The sequence below is a fragment of the Salmo salar genome, chromosome 04 (assembly GCF_965601325.2).
Source record: "Salmo salar chromosome 04, fSalSal1, whole genome shotgun sequence".
NCBI lineage: Eukaryota > Metazoa > Chordata > Actinopteri > Salmoniformes > Salmonidae > Salmo > Salmo salar.
In genome coordinates, this window is record NC_138294.1 from 90,066,253 (window position 1) to 90,090,248 (window position 23,996).

Genomic DNA, 23,996 nt, shown 5'->3' on the forward strand with positions numbered 1-23,996 from the left:
TGCCTTGTTGTCCGATCTCTTCTGACACAGAAAAATCCACACATTTTATTCAGGATTCATCACTTGCGCTATGCACATTTTAATGACTAAAATAAACTATCCAATATACTTTGCTAGGCAGTAGCAGACACTGCAAGAAGCCCCTGGTGTGACTCAGTGTCTGCTGTGTTTGGTAGAGATACAACACAGTGGACCACTCCTGTCCCTTAACCCCCACCTCTACAGCACCGGTTAGATGTCAATGTCATCACTCAGTAAAACACCTCAGCATAAAACAGCAAATATGGATACTCCAGAAATTCTTCTGAAAGAGGCAAAAAAAAGTGATCAGTTTGAGTTAGTAGTGAATGAGGTGGAGAGGGTAGAACAGCCAGAAAGGCAGTGCAGCAGCAGTTAGCTGCAGTTAGCTGCAGTTCTGGGTGACTTTAACCTCCCCACGTCTACCTTCGACTCATTCCTCTCTGCCTCCTTCTTTCCACTCCTCTCCTCTTTCGACCTCACCCTCTCACCTTCCCCCCCTACTCACAAGGCAGGCAATACGCTTGACCTCATCTTTACTAGATGCTGTTCTTCCACTAATCTCATTGCAACTCCCCTCCAAGTCTCCGACCACTACCTTGTATCCTTTTCCCTCTCGCTCTCATCCAACACTTCTCACTCTCCCCCTACTCGGATGGTATTGCGCCGTCCCAACCTTCGCTCTCTCTCTCCCGCTACTCTCTCCTCTTCCATCCTATCATCTCTTCCCTCTGCTCAAACCTTCTCCAACCTATCTCCTGATTCTGCCTCCTCAACCCTCCTCTCCTCCCTCTCTGCATCCTTTGATTTCCTCTGTCCCCTATCCTCCAGGCCGGCTCGGTACTCCCCTCCTGCTCCGTGGCTCGACGACTCACTGCGAGCTCACAGAACAGGGCTCCGGGCAGCCGAGCGGAAATGGAGGAAAACTCGCCTCCCTGCGGACCTGGCATCCTTTCACTCCCTCCTCTCTACATTTTCCTCTTCTGTCTCTGCTGCTAAAGCCACTTTCTACCACTGTAAACTCCAAGCATCTGCCTCTAACCCTAGGAAGCTCTTTGCTACCTTCTCCTCCCTCCTGAATCCTCCTCCCCCTCCTCCCTCTCTGCGGATGACTTCGTCAACCATTTTGAAAAGAAGGTTGACGACATCCGATCCTCGTTTGCTAAGTCAAACGACACTGCTGGTCCTGCTCACACTGCCCTACCCTGTGCTTTGACCTCTTTCTCCCCTCTCTCTCCAGATGAAATCTCGCGTCTTGTGACGGCCGGCCGCCCAACAACCTGCCCACTTGACCCTATCCCCTCCTCTCTTCTCCAGACCATTTCCGGAGACCTTCTCCCCTACCTCACCTCGCTCATCAACGCATCCTTGACCGCTGGCTACGTCCCTTCCGTCTTCAAGAGAGCGAGAGTTGCACCCCTTCTGAAAAAACCTACACTCGATCCCTCCGATGTCAACAACTACAGGCCAGTATCCCTTCTTTCCTTTCTCTCCAAAACTCTTGAACGGGCCGTGCTTGGCCAGCTCTCTTGCTATCTCTATCAGAATGACCTTCTTGATCCTAATCAGTCAGGTTTCAAGACTGGGCATTCAACTGAGACTGCTCTTCTCTGTGTCACGGAGGCTCTCCGCACTGCTAAAGCTAACTCTCTCTCCTCTGCTCTCATCCTTCTAGACCTATCTGCTGCCTTTGATACCGTGAACCATCAGATCCTCCTCTCCACCCTCTCCGAGCTGGGCATCTCCGGCACCGCGCACGCTTGGATTGCGTCCTACCTGACAGGTCGCTCCTACCAGGTGGTGTGGCGAGAATCTGTCTCCGCACCACGTGCTCTCACCACTGGTGTCCCCCAGGGCTCTGTTCTTGGCCCACTCCTATTCTCGCTATACACCAAGTCACTTGGCTCTGTCATATCCTCACATGGTCTCTCATATCATTGCTATGCAGATGACACACAATTAATCTTCTCCTTTCCCCCTTCTGACAACCAGGTGGCGAATCGCATCTCTGCATGTCTGGCTGACATATCAGTGTGGATGACGGATCACCACCTCAAGCTGAACCTCGGCAAGACGGAGCTGCTCTTCCTCCCGGGGAAGGACTGCCCGTTCCATGATCTCGCCATCACGGTTGACAACTCCCTTGTGTCCTCCTCCCAGAGTGCTAAGAGCCTTGGCGTGACCCTGGACAACACCCTGTCGTTCTCCACCAACATCAAGGCGGTGACCCGATCCTGTAGGTTCATGCTCTACAACATTCGCAGAGTACGACCCTGCCTCACACAGGAAGCGGCGCAGGTCCTAATCCAGGCACTTGTCATCTCCCGTCTGGATTACTGCAACTCGCTGTTGGCTGGGCTCCCTGCCTGTGCCATTAAACCCCTACAACTCATCCAGAACGCCGCAGCCCGTCTGGTGTTCAACCTTCCCAAGTTCTCTCACGTCACCCCGCTCCTCCGCTCTCTCCACTGGCTTCCAGTCGAAGCTCGCATCCGCTACAAGACCATGGTGCTTGCCTACGGAGCTGTGAAGGGAACGGCACCTCCGTACCTTCAGGCTCTGATCAGGCCCTACACCCAAACAAGGGCACTCCGTTCATCCACCTCTGGCCTGCTCGCCTCCCTACCTCTGAGGAAGCACAGTTCCCGCTCAGCCCAGTCAAAACTGTTCGCTGCTCTGGCACCCCAATGGTGGAACAAGCTCCCTCACGACGCCAGGACAGCGGAGTCAATCACCACCTTCCGGAGACACCTGAAACCCCACCTCTTCAAGGAATACCTGGGATAGGATAAAGTAATCCTTCTAACCCCCCCCCTTAAAAGATTTAGATGCACTATTGTAAAGTGGTTGTTCCACTGGATATTATAGGTGAATGCACCAATTTGTAAGTCGCTCTGGATAAGAGCGTCTGCTAAATGACTAAAATGTAAATGTAAAATGTTTGGCGGTAGCTAACTAGTCCCCATCAGCATAAGGGTAGGCTAATGCTAATAAGTTAGCGTTCAGTATCCTAAAGGTATTGGATGTCAGTCTGAGTTATTTAACAGTATATTTAGTGAATGGGCAAACTAAGAATGTTGATAGAAGTCATGATATTAGGAAAAGTAGTTATTTCCAGCAAGTGTATTTGATGGGTTTCGTTTCTGTAGCTAGCTAGCTTCTGTAGCTAGCTGAGAACAACGAGATGAGCAAATGTTTTTCTGACTGAAGCACATATCTTCTGACAGTGACACAGCGCCCCCCTGTGGACTGAAGCTGAACTTCACTACAACATATTTAAACCTTTATAAAATGAGCAATGCTGAGGTGGTAGAACTGATTAAATGAATCATAGGTCTTATAACCTATATCATTCTACATGTAAACATGCTTTGCTCGTGTTATTTCCATATAGTCTATGTGACTATTTGTGAAGAACTGCCCATTATTAAATTGGTGAAATAATGTAATTGTGCTTTTATTTTGACTCTTTATTCATTTAGCTACTTATTTTTTCTATTGTTGCATTTTTGAGAGGTGAACCTGCAAGAAGGGGGAGGGCAGCCAGAAAGAGGGAGGGAAAGATGGTCAGCCTTGTGGTTATATTGTACAGTGAACAAAACATGAATACATAGGCCTTTAAATTGTGTCCTCAAATGTTATGTCATGGTAGAACTGAGGAGGTCTGATAACTCATTCCATTCCACAAGTCCATTTTTCTTTGGCTCAAGTCTCTTTATATTCATATAGCCTAGGGGGCTATGTAGCTTCTTATCTGTCGTGTTTGGAGTTGTGTTGCGTTGTTATGTGAACATTTAAAATGTTTCTTTACAGTTGACTTGCCCTTGTTGTGTCTGTATACTAGGATAGGGCTATAACGGTACAGGTATACCTGCTAAACCGTTCGGCATGGGGACCTTGGTTTGGTCCGCACTGTGAACCTGAATGAATACAAAACATATTTCAACTAAAAATTAAAACACTAGGCCTATAGGCTATAACTACCCTGGGTTGTATGCCATTGTCCTGTGAGTAAAGCTGAAAAAACATTGTAGGTTATTCTGTTAACATGTAAACCATATATAGCTTCCAAATATATTTTCAAAACTATCCTGTGAATATCATCTAGAGCGCTGACTGACAGTCCTTCTAGAATTTGAGGGTTACCAGCCTCATCAAAAAGCTAAGCTGTATGCCAAAACAAGAGGTGTGGCTGCTGTTTTGCTGAAAAACAAATCCAGAGTGTAGAGAAACTTCTGTATTTTCTACTCACATTTGTAATATATGTCCTCTATTTTTTTCAGTTTGGTACATTACTTAAGTCAACTTAAGGTGGATTGTTTTAATTAAGACTGTATTATGTCGACCAGAAAACCATCAACATGTTCAGTGTCTTTGTTTTTTCCCCCCAAAGAAATAAGAGCACCAATCGTTAGGGCTCCAGAGTCCTCTTCCTGTTCAGAAAGAACAACAAGACTGGAGAACAAAGATGTGAGTGACTCAAATGTTTGCATCACATACTGTATCAGTGATAATTTACACACGCTGCATTGTCTGGGCAATGAGCAAAAGAACTATGATTTTTATGTTGACAGCCATATTATCTGTTGCAATTTTCTAATACCGTGGCTGCTGAAGTAACCCCAGTTCTGATATGTTTTCAGAACACTGAGTCATGTCCGACTCGGAGACCATCGAGCTAGCTGCTCTGGGCCGACCCTTCCAGCTGGGGATGCTGTATGACTGTCGTAGCGATGTCCTCATTCCAGGTACAGGAAACTATTCCTCTTTGGTTTGGAGGTAATCAATATGCAGTATATACGACCCTAACTAGGCAAACAATAAATCTGTTCCTAGACTTCAAAGATTCAAACAAAGGCAGAGAAAATCTTGCATTCTGCATTGCATCAATTCCAAACAAACACCTCACTGCTTCCTCCATCCATGTCTATGAAAGAGGGACACTTTTGAGTGCACGGTTTGAGCTGCCATCAAAGCCAGGTGTTCCCACCATCAAGAGTCTGGAGCATGACTGTGTCCACTTGCAAGTCAAACCTCCCAACCTTGGTGTTACCTCTGTGGAGTCGTACCAGGTTTTGTACCAGGGTGAGCAGGCTGACTCTGAGTGGACCGAGGTAAAATCGGATACTACAACTAACCAGGTCACCATCAGTCATTTGGACCCTTACAAAAAGTACCGCTTTAGCTGCAAGGCGGTGTGTAGACCTGGTGTGAGCCTCTCCAGTGACTGGACAGAATACTTCAGGACCCGCCCATGTAGCCCCCCTGGATCACCCACAGAGAAGAGGATAGAATCGGGAAGTATCAGAGTGAACTGGGACATTCCTACCATAGCGGGAGATGATGTTGAAGTCATTGGTTATGTGGTTGAATACAGAAAGAATGTAAAGGCTATAGACAATCAGATGTGGCACACCATCAAAACCACCACTAGAGAGAGTACACTGGAAGGACTTGAGGCTGACACTGCATACAGCATCAGAGTCTTTGCTAACTGTGGCGAAGCAGGGAATTGTCTACCCAGTCCTGAGACTGTGATGACTACCCTTAGGGTCTCTGATCCCCAACCGAAGACAAGCAAATCAACCAGAGCAAAAAGTGAGGAATTCCTCACAAAATCCCAGAAGGTGGAAAAGGGCAACCCCTCAATCCACTGGCTGAATCTGGAACCGAAGTTGGATGTAAGTGACAGTTTTGACCAGTACAGATTTGGGAAGAAAGTTGAGCAAGGGAATAACAAGGTGATATTGCTTCTGGGGGCCACAGGTGGAGGAAAAACAACTCTGGTCAATGCCATGATAAACTACATTCTTGGGGTAAAGTGGGAAGACTGTTACCGCTTTAAGCTCATCCATGAGGTGACCAACAGGTCACAGGCTGAGAGCCAGACTGTGGTTGTGACATCATACGAGCTCTACAACCAGCCAGGCTTTCAGATTCCTTATTCTCTGACTATCATTGACACACCAGGGTTCGGAGACACCAGAGGAATGGCTCAAGATAAATTGCTCACCCAGATGTTGAAGGATTTCTTGTGTCATCCTTTAGGGATTGATCACATTGATGCAGTCTGCTTTGTAGTGCAGGCAACACTTGTTCGTCTCAGTCCTTCCCAGAGATACATCTTTGATTCCATCCTGTCCATCTTTGGAAAGGATGTTGCTGAAAACATCCTGATGCTTGTGACATTTGTTGATGGGAAGCAAATACCAGTGCTAGAGGCCATCAATGCTGCAAATCTACCTTGTAAGAAAGACAAGAAGGGGCGACCAACCCATTTCAAATTCAACAGTTCAATTCTGTTCTTAAAGGAGACGGAGAGCAGCTCTGAAGATGATGATACTGATGATGATCATAAGGCCCAGTGTCCAGAGCAATGGAGGTCAACTTTCAAGGAGATTAAGAAATTTTTCCAAGCACTGGAAAGCATTGAGAGTAAAGATCTGACCCTGACAAAGAAAGTTCTGGAAGAACGTGAGCTTCTGGAGAAGACCATGACACGCCTGACCCCTCAGATCACAGCAGGTCTGTCAAAGCTAAGTGAGATCAAACACTTCAAACAGTGTCTGGAGAACGAGGAAGAGAACATGATACAGAACCAAGATTTTGAGACTGAGATAGATGTGCTGCAGGTGAAGAGAAGCAAATTACCCCAAGACTTTGCGACAAACTGCAAGATATGCAATTTCACATGTCACACCTGCTGCTTCCTCCCAAACGAGGATGAAATCAAAAGTTGTGCCGTGATGGATGATGATGGCAACTGTACCATATGTCCAGGAAAATGCTCTTCCACTGACCACGACAGGGAAAAAGTCTTGTTGACATATGAAACAAAGACTGAGAAAAAGACTATTCAAGGAATGAAGGACAACTTCATGAAGGCGTGGGGCAAGTCTATGGAAACCAAGGAGATGCTGGATAAGCTTGAGGATGAGTTTCATAGGATCAAGGATGCGCTGATGAATTTGATCAAGAAGTCTTCTGACTGTCTCAAGAGACTTAATGATGATGCACTGAAGCCAAGCTCTCTCTCCACTATGGAGTACACTGACATACTCATTCGCACAGAGGAGGATGAACGGAAGCCAGGCTTCGAGGATCGGATCGAAGAGTTGAAGAAAATGAAGAAAGAGTCTTTGATTCTGGATAAGATTGCAAAAGGAGAAGATGTACTCCCAAATAAGCGAGAATTCCTGAAGGAAAAATAGCATAGACTGCAGGGGGTTCCAACAAATCAAGCATGGAATGTTGTCCTGCTAACATTATCTGGAAACCAAAATTGGGTCTCTGTCACATCCTGACCAGTAAAGGGGTTATTTGTGATTGTAGTTTGGTGTGGGTGTGGCTGGGTGTGTTTGTTTTGTGTATGTTACGATTTTGGGTATAGTTTTATGTCATGTATTTCTATGTTTGTATTTCTAGAATTTCAATTTCTATGTTTGGGTGTTTGGTTTGGCCTTCAGTTGGAGGCAGATGTTCTTCGTTGCCTCTAATTGGAGGCCATATTTAAGTAGGGGTTTTCAGCTTGTGTTTTGTGGGTGGTTGTTTCCGTGTATAGTCAGAGTACCTTACAGGACTGTTTTTCGTCGTTCTTTTGTTCAGTGTTCATTTTTCTTCAAATCTACAAGAAGATGATTCATATACCCGCTGCATATTGGTCCGATTTCTCCTCTTCAGACGACGAAGTTTATGACAGTCTCCATTAGAACATTAAGCTTCCCAATGTTGTAGGAGTGTTTGCTGCGTAGATCCAACTGAGATGTGGGGCTGATTTGGATTTGTATTAGAACTCTTAGCCTCGTGTAAAGCCTTATGTTAATTTGTCCACCCCAAGGTAACTTAACAAAAATTAGGGCTTAGATTAAATCAGAACTGCATAGAAAATCATTGTCTTTGTTCAGGCAATGTCAGAGGTGTAACTGCATCAATTCTCTGAGTGGCTCCTCTTGTGGTCATTGTCACTAAGCCACACCCATCCTACCGGTGTTAGAAGTTCAGAAGGAGAAAGTGTTGGCTATATAGAAATAATGACACTCACATTGAAAATCATTAAATTCAAGAATAATGATTGATATCAGCCTAATGGAGGTGTATAGTCGTGGCCAAAAGTTGAGAATGACACAAATATACATTTTCACAAAGTTTGCTGCTTCAGTGTCTTTAGATATTTTTGTCAGATGTTACTATGGAATACTGACGTATAATTACAAGCATTTCATAAGTGTCAAAGGCTTTTATTGACAATTACATGAAGTTGATGCAAAGAGTCAATATATGCAGTGTTTACCCTTCTTTTTCAAGACCTCTGCAATCTGCCCTGGCATGCTGTCAATTAACTTCTGGGCCACATCCTGACTGATGGCAGCCCATTCTTGCATAATCAATGCTTGGAGTTTGTCAGAATTTTGGGGTTTTTGTTTGTCCACCCGCCTCTTGAGGATTGACCACCAGTTCTCAATGGGATTAAGGTCTGGGGAGTTTCCTGGCCATGGACCCAAAATATCAATGTTTTCTTCCCCGAGCCACTTAGTTATCACTTTTGCCTTATGGTAAGGTGCTCCATCATGCTGGAAAAGGCATTGTTCATCACCAAACTGTTCCTGGATGGTTGGGAGAAGTTGCTCTCGGAGGATGTGTTGGTACCATTCTTTATTCATGGCTATGTTCTTAGGCAAAATTGTGAGTGAGCCCACTCCCTTGGCTGAGAAGCAACCCCACAGATGAATGGTCTCAGGATGCTTTACTGTTGGCATGACACAGGACTGATGGTAGCGCTCACCTTGTCTTCTCCGGACAAGCTTTTTTCCGGATGACCCAAACAATCGGAAAGGGGATTCATCAGAGAAAATGACTTTACCCCAGTCCTCAGCAGTCCAATCCCTGTACCTTTTGCAGAATATCAGTCTGTCCCTGATGTTTTTCCTGGAGAGAAGTGGCTTCTTTGCTGCCCTTCTTGACACCAGGCCGTCCTCCAAAAGTCTTCGCCTCACTGTGCGTGCAGATGCACTCACACCTGCCTGCTGCCATTGATGAGCAAGCTCTTTACTGGTGGTGCCCCGATCCCGCAGCTGAATCAACTTTAGGAGACGGTCCTGGCGCTTGCTGGACTTTCTTGGGCGCCCTGAAGCCTCCTTTTGTGGCAGGGCTGAAATGCAGTGGCAATGTTTTTTTTTTTAGGATTCAGTTCATTTGCGTGGCAAAGAGGGACTTTGCAATTCATCAGATCACTCTTCATAATATTATGGAGTATTTGCAAATTGCCATCATACAAACTGAGGCAGCAGACTTTGTGAAAATTAATATTTGTGTCATTCTCAACTTTTGGCCACAACTGTACTGTGTACTACAACACACACATTCCTATGTTCAAACTTGTGAAACGGATGCATGAGATTTCTACTAATGTTACTCAGTGTATCGAATGTCCATGATAGGTATAACGCTGGGAAACACAGTAACACCTCTGACATTGCCTCAGGGTATTTCTATAAGCTAGAGTACCAGTGAGGATTTCCTGCGGTGGACAACTCACAGATACAGCTGTTGATAAGTAGTAATTGATATAAGGAACATTCAATAAAATTCACAAGTTAATTTAATAAACTATGTTTAACACTTTTTCATGGTTGGTGTCTTGACAGATTTGTCCAGAATCGTGAGACATAAAACACTACATTTCTTACCTTGCATTCATGGCAGTGTTTGTTGTTCTATCATATATTAAGCATTTATCAGTTAAATGAGACATTGAACTTGAACCCGGTAAGAATCCTGGATCTTGCTCGGACAGTTCTTTGTATGGCAATTTTGGAAATGCACTGTAACTAGGCTTATGTAACATTTAGTGTTTCCTTATGTTACGGTGTGAATATAGTTTTCATGTGCACACAAATCCAAAATGTACAGTACCAGTAAAAATTTTGGACACACCTACTCATTCCAGTGTTTTTCTTTATTTTTACTATCGTCTACATTGTATAATAGTGAAGACATCAAAACTATGGAATCATGTTGTATCCAAAAAAGTGTTAAACAAATCAAAATAGATTTTATATTCTTCAGTGATACAGCACTCGATGCAACAGCCAAAGTGCAGGGAAAATATTGTTAGGAATGTCCAGAATGTTTTGTCTCCTTCATTAACCCGATGAAGACCATTGTGCCGTGGTCCATATTAGATCTAACATCCCTAGCAGATAATTGATGTTGATCATCTGTCTGCTTGATTTACAGCAGGGTCACGTTAGATTGAACAGAGAACGAGTCAAGGTAATGAGTTAAAGTTTTATTGGGCAGAGTCGACTGGGCGCAATTGTGTAGTTGCTGGATTTTGGCGGGAACTGGAACATGTCGATCCAGAGCATCCCAAACATGCTCATTGTCTGACATGTTTGGTGAGTATGCAGGCTATGGAAGAACTGGAACATTTTCGGCTTCCAGGAATTGTTTACAGATCCTCGCGACATAGGGCTGTGCATTATCATGCTTAAACATGAAGTGATGGCGTCGGATGAATGGCACGATAATAGGCCTCACGATTTCGCCACGGTATCTCTGTGCATTCAAATTGCCATCGTTAAAAAGCAATTGTGTTCGTTGTCCGTAGCTTATGCCTGCCCATACCATAAACCCACCAGCACCATGGGGCGCTCCGTTCACAACGTCGACATCAGCAAACCACTCGCCCACACAACGCCATACACGCTGTCTGCAATCTGCCAGGTACAGTTGAATCTGGGATTAATCTGTGAAGCGCATACTTCTCTAGCGTGCCAGTGGCCATTGAATGTGAGCATTTTCCCACTGAAGTCGGTTACAATGCCGAACTGCAGTCAGGTTAAGACCCTGGTGAGGATGACGAGCATGCTGATGAGCTTCCCTGAGACGTTTCTGAAAGTTTGTGCAGAAATTCTTCTGTTGTGCACAGCCTCAGTTTCATCAGCTGTCTGGGTGGCTGGTCTCAGATGATCCCGCAGGTGAAGAAGATGGATGTGGTGGTCCTAGACGGGAATGGTTACACGTGGTCTGCGGTTGTGAAGCCGGTTAGACGTACTGCCAAATTCTCTAAAATGACAATCGAAGCAGCTTATGGTAGAGAAATGGACATTCAATTATCTGGCAATAGCATTTGTGGACATTCCTGAGGTCAGCATGCCAATTGCACACTCCCTCAACTTGAGACATCTGTGGCTTGTGTTGTGTGACAAAATTGCACATTTTAGATTGGCCTTTTTATTGTCCCCAGCACAAGGTGCACCTGTGTAATGATCATACTGTTTAATCAGCTTCTTGATATGCCACACCTGTCAGGTGGATGGATTTTCTTGGCAAAGGAGAAATGCTCATGAACAGGGATGTAAACAAATGAGCTTTTTGTGCATATGGAAAATGTATTGGATATTTTATTTCAGCTCTTAAAACATGGGACAAAGACTTTATATTTTTGTTCAGTGTACAATCCATAGATGGCCGTTCCCAAGTCAGGACTGGCTTCCATTGCTAGTGTACCCATGAGTTTAACAGTCGAATTTCCAGGGTTAGAGATTCCAAAACCATTCTATGGATTATATAAAAACTTCTTGGGGACACCCCTTCCCGTTCGGATCCCGGTAACGGGATTGCTTGACAAGATACATGGGCGAAATTCAAAACAGCAAAAAATCTAATTTCAATTTCTCAAACAATCAACTTTTTTACACCATTTGAAAGATAAACATCTCCTTAATCTAACCACATTGTCCGATTTCAAAGAGGCTTTCCGGCAAAACCATAAAGTTAGATTGTTAGGACAGTACATAGACAAAAATGACACAGCCATTTTCAATGCAAGGTCAGGCGTCACCAAAAGCAGAAAACTAGCTAAAATTATGCGCTAACCTTTGACAATCTTCATCAGATGACACTCCTAGGACATTATGTTAGACAATACATGCATTTTTTTGTTCTATGAAGTTCATATTTATATATAAAAACAGCATTTTATAGTGGCGCGTGACGTTCAGAAAATGTATTTCCACCAAAACTTCCGGTGAATCAGCACAACAATCTACAAAAATACTATTCATAAACCTTGATAAAATATTAAACTGTTATTCAAAGAATTATAGATTAACATCTCCTGAATGCAATCACGCTGACAGATTTCAAAATAACTTTACTGGGAGAGCACACTTTGCAATAATCTGAGTACTGTGCTCAGAAAAAAACAGCAGGCAATTATAGACACCGGCCATCTTGGAGTCATCTAAACACATAAATAGCCTTATAAAAATTAACTTACCTTTAAGGTGAAGTTTAAGTTTAGGCATTAACTCTGAATTGTATGTTAGGGTTTAGTTTGGGCATTAACTACAAAAGGTTTAAGGTAAGGAATAAGGTTTGGATAAGGCATAAAACAAAAATCTCAAAAACAACTTTCAATCACTGGATTTTAACTTGCAACCGTTGGATTCAGAGACAGAAGCCTACGCCCATCCACAATCTCGGTCCACAGTGTCCTAGCAAAATCAAAACCTACTTGAAGGTTACAGCGCTCACTTTACTTTGCTCCTTTCATCTTTCCCTCGATCCTGACTAGTCTCCCAGTCCCTGCTGCTAAAAAACATCCCCACAGCATGATGCTGCCACCACCATGCTTCACCGTAGGGATTGTGCCAGGTTTCCTCCAGACGTGACGCTTGGAATTCAGGCCAAAGAGTTCAATCTTGATTTTATCTGAGATTACTCTACCATAAAGGCCTGATTGGTGGAGTGCAGCAGAGATGGATGTCCCATTGATTCAGACCCCTTGACTTTTTCCACATTTTGTTAGGTTAATTTTAGAATAAGGCTGTAATGTAACAAAATGTGGAAAAAGTGAAGGGGTCTGAATACTGTCCGAATGCACTGTAGTGTCCTAAGGGTGTTTGGCCACCACAAACTGCCAGAACAGCTTCAATGTTCCTTGGCATAGATTCTACTTGTGGACCTAAACCATGGCAGGAAAATGCACCGTACACCATGACATTATTTGTAGCCCTCATTTACTCAAGTGTTTCCTTTATTTTGGCAGTTACCAGTTGCCTACAGTTGGGAAGGCTGCAATTTGGTCAGAATGCATGTCAAATATACAGATTACAGATTGTTGCATTGTGGCCATAGACATATAATCCATAGAATGGTTTTGGAATCTCTAACCCTGGAAATTAGACTGTTAAACTCATGGGTACACTAGCAACGGATGCCAGTCCTGACTTGAATGGGAACAGCCATCTATGGATTGTACACTGAATTAAAATATACAGTCTTGGTCCCATGTTTTATGAGCTGAAATAAAATATCACATCAATTCTCCATATGCACAAAAAGCTAATTTCCTTACATCCCTGTTAGTGAGCATTTCTCCTTTGCCAAGATAATCCATCCACCTGACAGGTGTGTCATATCAAGAAGCTGTTTAAACAGCATGACGATTACAGAGGTGCACCTTGTGCTGGGGACAATAAAAAGGCCAATCTAAAATGTGCAATTTTGTCACAACACAAACCACAAATGTCTCCGGTTGAAGGAGCGTGCAATTGGCATGCAGCTGATGAAACTGAGGCTGTGCACAAACAAAGAATTTCTGCACTTTCACTTTCAGAAACCGTCTCAGGGAAGCTCATCAGCGTGCTCGTCATCCTCACCAGGGTCTTAACCTGACTGCTGTTCGGCGTTGTAACGACTTCAGTGGGAAAATGTTCACCTTCAATGGCCACTGGCACGCTAGAGAAGTATGCTCTTCACAGATTAATCCCAGTTTCAAATGTACCGGGCAGATGGCAAACAGCGAGAATGGCGTAGTGTGGGCGAGTGGTTTGCTGATGTCGACATTGTGAACGGAGCGCCCCATGGTGCTGGTGGGTTTATGGTATGGGCAGGCATAAACTACGGACAACGAACACAATCACATTTTATTGATGGCAATTTGAATGCACAGAGATAGCGTGACGAAATCCTGAGGCCCATTGTCGTGTCATTCATCCGACGCCATCACCTCATGTTTAAGCATGATAATGCACAGCCACAAGGATCTGTACACAATTCCTGGAAGCCGAAAATGTTCCAGTTCTTCCATAGCCTGCATACTCACCAGACATGTCAGACATTGAGCATGTTTGGTATGCTCTGGATCGACGTGTTCCAGTTCCCGTGTCACATCCTGATCTGTTTCACATGTCTTTGTGATTGTCTCCATCCCCCTCCAGGTGTCACCCATCTTCCCCATTTTTTAAATTGTACCTTTATTTTACTAGGCAAGTCAGTTAAAGAACAAATTCCTATTTTCAATGACGGCCTAGGAACAGTGGGTTAACTGGGCATATGACAGCTTTTCCCTACTCAGCTCGGGGATTCGATCTTGCAACCTTTCGGTTACTCGTCCAACGCTTTAACCACTAGGCTACCCGTTAACCCCTGTTTATTTATACCTGTGTTCTCTGTTTGTCTGTTGCCAGTTCATCTTGTTTGTCAAGTCAACCAGCATCTTTTTGTCTCGGCTACTGATTTTCCCAGTCTCTTTTTCTCACCCTCCTTTCTCGCCCTCTTGACCCTTGCCTGTCCTGACTCTGACCCCACCTGCCTGACCACTCTGCCTGCTCCTGAGCCTGCCTGCAGTCCAGTATCGTTGCCCCACCTCTGATTTACTGACACCTGCCTGCCTTGACCTGTCTATTGCCTGCTCCTGTTGGATTATTAAGCCATTGTTTATTCAACGTGGTCTGCATCTGTGTCTTACCTTGATACAGTATCTGATATCGCGCCAAAATCCAGCAACTTCGCACAGCCTTTGAAAAGGAGTGGAACCATGCTCCACATGCCACAGTCAACAGCCTGATCCACTCTATGGGTAGGAGATGTGTCGCGCTGCAAAGGTGCATATCTGTATTCCCAGTCATGTGAAATCCATAGATTATAGCCTAATATATTTATTTCAGTTGACTGATTTCCTTATATGAACTGTAACTCAGTAAAGTCTGAAATTGTTGCATGTTGCGTTTATATTTTTGTTCAGTATATTTCTATGGCTGGATGTAACTGTCTGTTTGCCTTTTGCAGATTTCAAAATACAATCCTGGGAAAAATGTAGTTTGGAAAGCAAATGCCTACTGCTGAAAAGAGATGACTAATCTGTATATAGATAAAATATTTTAAAAAATCTCAACTCCCAATTTCTAGCTAACAGCAGGACTGTTATTCAAAGTCACTCATCTTGAGATGGGTTATTGCCACAGCAAGCACAATGGCCATCACCGTGGGTAGCCTATGGCTTCATCTCCATCATTATGTGAGTCAGTGTGCATTATTTTTTTTTTAAAAAGCCCCGGGGTCTATGATTTCTAAATCCGGCCCTATTTTCACGGCTTGAACTAGAACCTAGAACCCTGCTGTATCAAGTTCAATGTCTCATTTAACTGATAAATTCTTAATATATGACATAACAAACACAGCCATAAATGCAAGGTAAGAAATGTAGTGTTTTATGTCACATGATTTTGGCCAAATTTGTCAAGACACCAACCATGAGAAAGGGTTAAACTGAGTTTGTTAAATTAACTTGTGAATTTTATTGAATGTTCCTTATATCAATTACATATCAACAGCTGTATCTGTCAGTTGTCTACCGCAGGAAATCCTCACTGGTACTCTAGCTTATAGAAAGACCTGTAGGCGATGTCAGAGGTGTTACTGTGTTGTAGCTGTCAAATCAACAAGCGTTTCCCAGCGTTACACCTATCGCTATCGCGGACATTGCCATTCGATACACTGAGTCGCATTATTAGAAATCTCATGCATCCGTTTGACAAGGTTGAACATAGTAATGTGTGTTGTAATATACAGTACACATCCATTAGGATGAGATCAATCCTTATTGTTTCATTTAATCATTTTCAATGTGTCATTATTTCTATATAGCCTACACTTTCTCCTTCTGAACTTCTAACACCGGTAGGATGGGTGTGGTTTTGTGACAATGACCACAAGAACAGCCACTCAGAGATTTGATGCAGTTACACCTCTGACATTGCCTGAACAAAAACAATGATTTTCTATAGAGTTCTGATTTAATCTAGGCCCTAATTTTTGTTAAATTACCTTGGGGTGGACAAATTAACATAAGGCTTTAGACAAGGCTAAGAGTTTTAATACAAATCCAGTGAACCCCACATCTCAGTTGGCTTTACTCTACTCAGTAAACGCAAACGTATAGGCTCCAATTGTACATGTAATTCTATGATTATGCCCATAAAAATGTTTGGTGCACGCGGGCACATATAGGAAGTCCCTTAACAGGCAGAAGGGAATTTCACTTTAACCCCTGCATCGGAGAGTTACAATGTTGCTATCACTATGCAGCCAACTACCTGTAGTAGGAAACCGAGTTTCTTATTAATAATATGCCACCTGTTATCATACATGGCACGACTACATAATTGTTACAATTACAATAACACTTATATAAGATATTTATTTATTATTTATTTATTTTTGTAATTCTCCACACAGGCTTCTGGTAGTTGTCGTCTCTTAGACATGGTAGCAAATTGTTTCAAATCTCTATAGATTACTTTTAGCTAAAATTAAATCCACTAGTAGTAGCTAGCTAAGGTTAACAGGCTAGGTTAGGCTACTGCCTTAATCGCTAATCGTCTTTGTCACTCACAAAATACAAAACCAAGCAATAATTGAATTGGCAGATTAATTTTTATTATTGTTTCACAATTGGATATTCCCACATAAAACACACACACGTCAACATAGCTACCAAGGATAGTGGGAATGCACTTCGTGAGAAGCGGGAATGGGGTGGGGCGGGAACTGCAGCAACGCTATGAGCTGGTGGCTGGGGTGCCGCTGGCGGTGTAGTAGCCGATCAGGGGCGCTGGAGGGCAGCAGCCAATTGTCAAAATGGCACCCCAAAATCAAGTGCCGCCTAATCTTGCCTAATGGGAGGGCCGGCCCTGCACCTCTGACATTGCCTAAACAAAACCAATGATTTGCTATGCAGTTCTGATTTAATCTAGATCTAAATTAGGCCCTAATTTTTGTTCAGTTACTTTGAGGTGGACAAATTAACATACGGCTTTACACAAGACTAAGAGTTTTATTTACAAATCCAATTAACCCCACATCTCAGTTGGATCTTCCCAACAAACGCAAATGTTCCTACAATATCGGGAAGCTTAATGTTCAAATGGAGACCCAATTTTGTTTCCAGATAATGTTAGCAGGACAACATCCCTGACTTATGTTGGAACCTCCTGCCGTCTATCCTTTTTATCCTTCATGAATTTTCGCTCATTTGGGAGTAAATCTTCTTCTTTTGCAATCTTATCCAGAATCTCAGGCTCTCCCTTCATTTTCTTCAACTCTACGATCCGATCCTCAAAGCCTGGCTTGCGTTCGTCCTCCTCTGTGCGAATGAGTATCTCAATGTACTCCATAGTGGAGAGAGAGCTTGGCTTCAGGGCAACATCATTAAGTCTCTTGAGACAGTCAGAAGACTGCTTGATCAAATTCCTCAATCATATGAAACTCATCCTCAAGCTTATCCAGCATCTCCTTGGTTTCCATAGACTTGCCACACGCCTTCATGGAGTTGTCCTTCAGTTCTTGAATAGTCCTTTTCTCAGTCTTTGTTTCATACGTCAACAAGACTTTTTCCCTTGTCGTGGTCAGTGGAAGAGCATTTTCCTGGACATACGGTACAGTTGCCATCATCATCCATCACGGCACAACTTTTGATTTCATCCTCATTTGGGAAGAAACAGCAGGTGTGACATGTGAAATTGCATATCTTGCAGTTTGTTGCAAAGTCTTGGGATAATTTGCTTCTCTTCACCGACAGCACATTTACCTCAGTCTCAAAATGGTGGTTCTGTTTCATGTTCTCATCCTCGTTCTCCAGACACTGTTTGAAGCTTTTGATCTCACTTAGCTTTGACAGACCTGCTGTGATCTGAGGGGTCAGGCGTGTCATGGTCTTCTCCAGAAGCTCACGTTCTTCCAGCACTTTCTTTGTCAGGGTCAGATCTTTACTCTCAATGCTTTCCAGTGCTTGGAAAAATTTCTTCATCTCCTTGAAAGTTGACCTCCATTGCTCTGGACACTGGGCCTTATGATCATCATCAGTATCATCCTCTTCAGAGCTGCTCTCCGTCTCCTTTATGAACATAATTGAACTGTTGAATTTGAAATGGGTTGGTAGCCCCTTCTTGTTTTTCTTACAGGGCAGATTTGCAGCTTTGATGGCTTCTAGCACCGGTATGTGCTTCCCATCAACAAATGTCACAAGCATCAGGATGTTTTCAGCAACATCCTTTCCAAAGATGGACAGGATGGAATCAAAGATGTATCTCTGGGAAGGACTGAGACGAACAAGTGTTGCCTGCACTACAAAGCAGACTGCATCAATGTGATCAATCCCTAAAGGATTACGCAAGAAATCCTTCAACATCTGGGTGAGCAATTTATCTTGAGCCATTCCTCTGGTGTCTCCGAACCCTGATGTGTCAATGATAGTCAGAGAATAAGGAATCTGAAAGCCTGGCTGGTTGTAGAGCTCGTATGATGTCACAACCACAGTCTGGCTCTCAGCCTGTGACTTGTTGGTCACTTCATGGATGAGCTTAAAGCGGTAACAGTCTTCCCACTTTACCCCAAGAATGTAGTTTATCATGGCATTGATCAGGGATGTTTTTCCTGCACCTGTGGCCCCCGGAAGCAATATCACCTTGTTATTCCCTTGCTCAACTTTCCTCCCAAATGTGTACTGGTCAAAACTTTCCTTTACAACCAACTTCTTTTCCAGATTCAGCCAGTGGATTGAGGGGTTGCTGGTTTCCACCTTCTGGGATTTTTTGAGGAATTCCTCACTTTTTGCTGCTGTTGATTTGCTCGTCTTCGGTTGGGGATCAGAGACTCTAAGGGTAGTCAGCACAGTCTCAGGACTGGGTAGACTATTCCCTGCTTTGCCACAGTTAGCAGAGACTCTGATGCTGTATGCAGTGTCAGCCTCAAGTCCTTCCAGTCTACTCTCTCTAGTGGTGCTTTTGATGGCGTGCTACATCTGATTGTCTATAGCCTTTACACTCTTTCTGTATTCAACCACATAACCAATGACTTCAACATCATCTCCCGCTATGGTAGGAATGTCGCAGTTCACTCTGATACTTCCTGACTCTATCCTCCTCTCTGTGGGTGGTCCAGGGGGGCTACATGGGCGGGTCCTGAAGTATTCTGTCCAGTCACTGGAGAGGCTCACACCAGGTCTACACACTGCCTTGCAGCTAAAGCGATACTTTTTGTAGGGGTCCAAACGACTGATGGTGACCTGGTTAGTTGTAGCATCCGATTTCACCTCTGTCCACTCAGAGTCAGCCTGCTCAGCCTGGTACACAACCTGGTACGACTCCACAGAGGTAACACCAAGGTTGGGAGGTTTGACTTGCAAGTGGACACAGTCATGCTCCAGACTCTTGATGGTGGGAACACCTGGCTTTGATGGCAGCTCAAACTGTGGACTCAAAAGTGTCCCTCTTTCATAGACATGGATGGAGGACGCAGTGAGGCGTTTGTTTGGAATTGACGCAGTGCGGAATGCAAGATTTTCTATGCCTTTGTTTGACTCTTTGAAGCCTAGGAACAGATTTATGGTTTGCCTAGTTAGGGTCGTTACCTCCCCCGAGCGAAACCACTTTTCTACTGCAGTCTTCCCGGCTGCTTTGGAGTAGTAAGGTATCAGTGAAAAATCACTTTTCGATTCTTCCAGCAAGTAGTTCTCCAAGACTACCACATACTCTTCTTTCACCTTCAAATACGATAATGCAAAACACACTACATAATCATTCGGTTTATCAAGCACTAATCCATCCAATTCACTGCTTCAGTACACAACTTGTACCTCTTTCATTATGTCAAGGTAAGAGCTGACAACATTCATCTCTCTCTCTCTGTCATCCAGGTACGTGATCATAAGGTCATTCTGGAATGGAGAACGTTCTTTGCTGTTGATAATTTTTATCAGCTCTTCCTCCTCCATTCCTCCTCCTCTTATGTTGGGAAGAACCTTGCAGAAACCTTTCTGGAACACCAGCTTGTACTCTAAGCACAAGTCCCTGAACTTGTTGAGCTTGGCTTTGATTTCAGGGAACTTGATAGCCATGTCTTCCTTCATCATGTCCTGGCATTGTACATCAGTATTGTCCAGTCCGTCCATGATTCGCTGTGCGCGACGCACCAGGCTAACACTGATCTGCCTGACTAGCTGGGTAGCTGCAGAGTCCAGGTTCTTGAGAGGATAGAGCCAGACGGTCATGGGCACAGCATGTTCTCAGTTCTCCCCTAGTCGACTTGGCAGGCCAGCATACACCTTCATGGCATCTTCAAATGTGACAGTGTTGTTTTCTAGTGCAAAATCACCATGGAAAGTGCAGTTGAATTTATTGGCCTTTTTCTTCTCTTCCTCACTCATCTTCAAATTTCCCTGCCCTTCTATTGACATTTGAGGGATCTTTTTTATTGTGGCCTGCAGGGTTCCCTGGATGTCCTGGTGGTTTTCTCCTGAGGAAACCTCTTGGTCAAAAACGAAGAAGGCCTGCGCTCCATAGAGCAGGCCAGTCACCACATGGGTTGCAGAGCCCTCTTGGAAGACAGAGTATTTCACATTTCCTGTCCCCAGGTGGTCCATGGTCAACTGCTCGAAGCGAGTGGTGGCACGGTACTGCAGAGAAACCCTAGACTGATGCTTTGAGGTCTTTTTGACATGTAGGAATTCAGCAGAACCCTTCACATTGACTAAGCCACCAAGGAAACTGGCCTCAAGAGATGCAGACACATTCAAAGCTTCTGACTTGGCTTCACTTGAGTCTGAAGCAATGATTTTGAAGTCAGTGTTTGGTTGTGGACGGACATTGATGCGTTTCTGCAGCATCTCAGAATCCCAGAGAGTGATACCTGCAGTTTAAAGAGAATGACCAAAGAACGTTATTGTGAAAATTATACTCCAACGTGTACATGTGTAAATATTTCTATATATTATCATGGTTTAATTCAAATAACTAATTAAAAGGTACATTTTTTACCTCAAAGTAAATATACTGCTCAAAAAAATAAAGGGAACACTAAAATAACACATCCTAGATCTGAATGAATGAAATAATCTTATGAAATACTTTTTTCTTTACATAGTTAAATGTGCTGACAACAAAATCGCACAAAAATAATCAATGGAAATCCAATTTATCAACCCATGGAGGTCTGGATTTGGAGTCACACTCAAAATTAAAGTGGAAAACCACACTACCGGCTGATCCAACTTTGATGCAATGTCCTTAAAACAAGTCAAAATGAGGCTCAGTAGTGTGTGTGGCCTCCACGTGCCTGTATGACCTCCCTACAACGCCTGGGCATGCTCCTGATGAGGTGGCGGATGGTCTCCTGAGGGATCTCCTCCCAGACCTGGACTCAAGCATCCGCCAACTCCTGGACAGTCTGTGGTGCAACGTGGCGTTGGTGGATGGAGCGAGACATGATGTCCCAGATGTGCTCAATTGGATTCAGGTCTGGGGAACGGGCGGGCCAGTCCATAGCATCAATGCCTTCCTCTTGCAGGAACTGCTGACACACTCCAGCCACATGAGGTCTAGCATTGTCTTGCATTAGGAGGAACCCAGGGCCAACCGCACCAGCATATGGTCTCACAAGGGGTCTGAGGATCTCATCTCGGTACCTAATGGCAGTCAGGCTACCTCTGGCGAGCACATGGAGGGCTGTGCGGCCCCCCAAAGAAATGCCACCCCACACCATGACTGACCCACCGCCAAACCGGTCATGCTGCAGGATGTTGCAGGCAGAAGAACGTTCTCCACGGCGTCTCCAGACTGTCACGTCTGTCACGTGCTCAGTGTGAACCTGCTTTCATCTGTGAAGAGCACAGGGCGCCAGTGGCGAATTTGCCAATCTTGGTGTTCTCTGGCAAATGCCAAACGTCCTGCACGGTGTTGGGCTGTAAGCACAACCCCCAACTGTGGACGTCGGGCCCTCATACCACCCTCATGGAGTCTGTTTCTGACCGTTTGAGCAGACACATGCACATTTGTGGCCTGCTGGAGGTCATTTTGCAGGGCTCTGGCAGTGCTCCTCCTGCTCCTCCTTGCACAAAGGCGGAGGTAGCGGTCCTGCTGCTGGGTTGTTGCCCTCCTACGGCCTCCTCCACGTCTCCTGATGTACTGGCCTGTCTCCTGGTAGCGCCTCCATGCTCTGGACACTACACTGACAGACACAGCAAACCTTCTTGCCACAGCTCGCATTGATGTGCCATCCTGGATGAGCTGCACTACCTGAGCCACTTGTGTGGGTTGTAGACTCCGTCTCATGCTACCACTAGTGTGAAAGCACCGCCAGCATTCAAAAGTGACCAAAACATCAACCAGGAAGCATAGGAACTGAGAAGTGGTCTGTGGTCCCCACCTGCAGAACCACTCCTTTATTGGGGGTGTCTTGCCAATTGCCTATAATTTCCACCTGTTGTCTATTCCATTTGCACAACAGCATGTGAAATTTATTGTCAATCAGTGTTGCTTCCTAAGTGGACAGTTTGATTTCACAGAAGTGTGATTGACTTGGAGTTACATTGTGTTGTTTAAGTGTTCCCTTTATTTTTTTGAGCAGTGTATTATAGGTGTCAACCCATAGTTAGAAAACCTACACCCTCAGAAGTAAAGAGTGCTCTATAGGCCCATTTGAACCAGTCTGGAAATGGGTTCTATCTGAAGCTTCTTTCAGGTCAAATAGAACCTGGGTTCCAAATAAAGGTTGCTATTTGGAACCAGAAAGATTCGAGATAGAACTCTATCTAGAATGTTCCCCTTGTCCCCAATGTCTTCAACTTCTGAGTGTATTAGCAGTTTGTAAATAAACTGAAAAGGTGCATATCACCACCTACTGTGTGGAGTGTGTATAGTCTGAACAGGTATAAAGCCAAGATTGGTGATTTACTGACATCTGCAGTTATGGAATGTCTGGTGAGGAGTGCAATTCATTGGCTGACCCCTCCTGCTGATTATTGCTTAATCCATAGAAACTACTTTAAAATGGTGAAAGCCCTCAATGGTGTTCCCTGTGCTAGAACAGTGTGCCCTCTCTCCAACTCAGTGGTGGAAACACTGTCAATGAATTTAAGATGATGCACACTGATTACCTCCAAACCAAAGAGGAATTGTTTCCTGTACCTGGAATGAGGACATCTCTACGACAGTCATACAGCATCCCCAGCTGGAAGGGTCGGCCCAGAGCAGCTAGCTCGATGGTCTCCGAGTCGGACATGACTCAGTGTTCTGAAAACATATCAGAACTGGGGTTACTTCAGCAGCCACAGTATTAGAAAATTGCAACAAAGTTTGGCCGTCGACATAAAATCATGTTTTTTTTTTGCTCATTTCCCAGGCGTGTGTAAAATATCACTGATACAGTATGTTATACAAACATTTGAGTCACTCACATCTTTGTTCTCCAGTCTTGTTGTTCTTTCTGAAGAGGAAGAGGACTCTGGAGCCCTAACGATTGGTGCTCTTATTTCTTTGGAAAAAACGAACTGCAGAAACAAAACAAAGACGCACTGTATGTTGATGTCTTTCTGGTGGACATAATACAGTCTTAAACAATCCACCTTAACAGTTGACTTAAGTAATAGAGGAGACATATTACAATTGTGAAAACACCTAAAAAAGTTTCTCTACACTCTGGATTCATTCTTCATCAAAATGGCAGCCACACCTCTTGTTTTGGCATACAACTTAGCTTTTAGATGAGGCTGGTAAACCCTCTCAAATTCATAGACAGCACTCTAGAAGGAGTGACAGTCCATAATATTCACAGGATAGTTTGAAATGTATTTGTAAACCATGGTTTACGTTCTTGTTTGTAAACAATGGAGAAATAAAACCTTACGTCATAGT

At 44.1% G+C, this 23,996-nt stretch overlaps 1 protein-coding gene and 1 pseudogene across 1 annotated transcript; both read right to left on the reverse strand.

Moving 5' to 3' along the window:
• Positions 1 to 17,313: 17,313 nt before the first annotated feature.
• On the reverse strand, positions 17,314 to 19,887 carry LOC123742364 (uncharacterized). Its single transcript, XM_045716268.2, has 3 exons — positions 19,880 to 19,887; positions 19,205 to 19,577; positions 17,314 to 19,102 (listed from the first exon to the last, which is right to left on the reverse strand). The coding sequence occupies exons 1-3, from the start codon at positions 19,885 to 19,887 to the stop codon at positions 17,681 to 17,683; spliced, it is 1,803 nt and encodes a 600-aa protein (XP_045572224.2). The 3' UTR covers positions 17,314 to 17,680.
• Positions 19,010 to 23,364, reverse strand: LOC145878526 (verrucotoxin subunit beta pseudogene; annotated as a pseudogene).
• Positions 23,365 to 23,996: the final 632 nt, after the last annotated feature.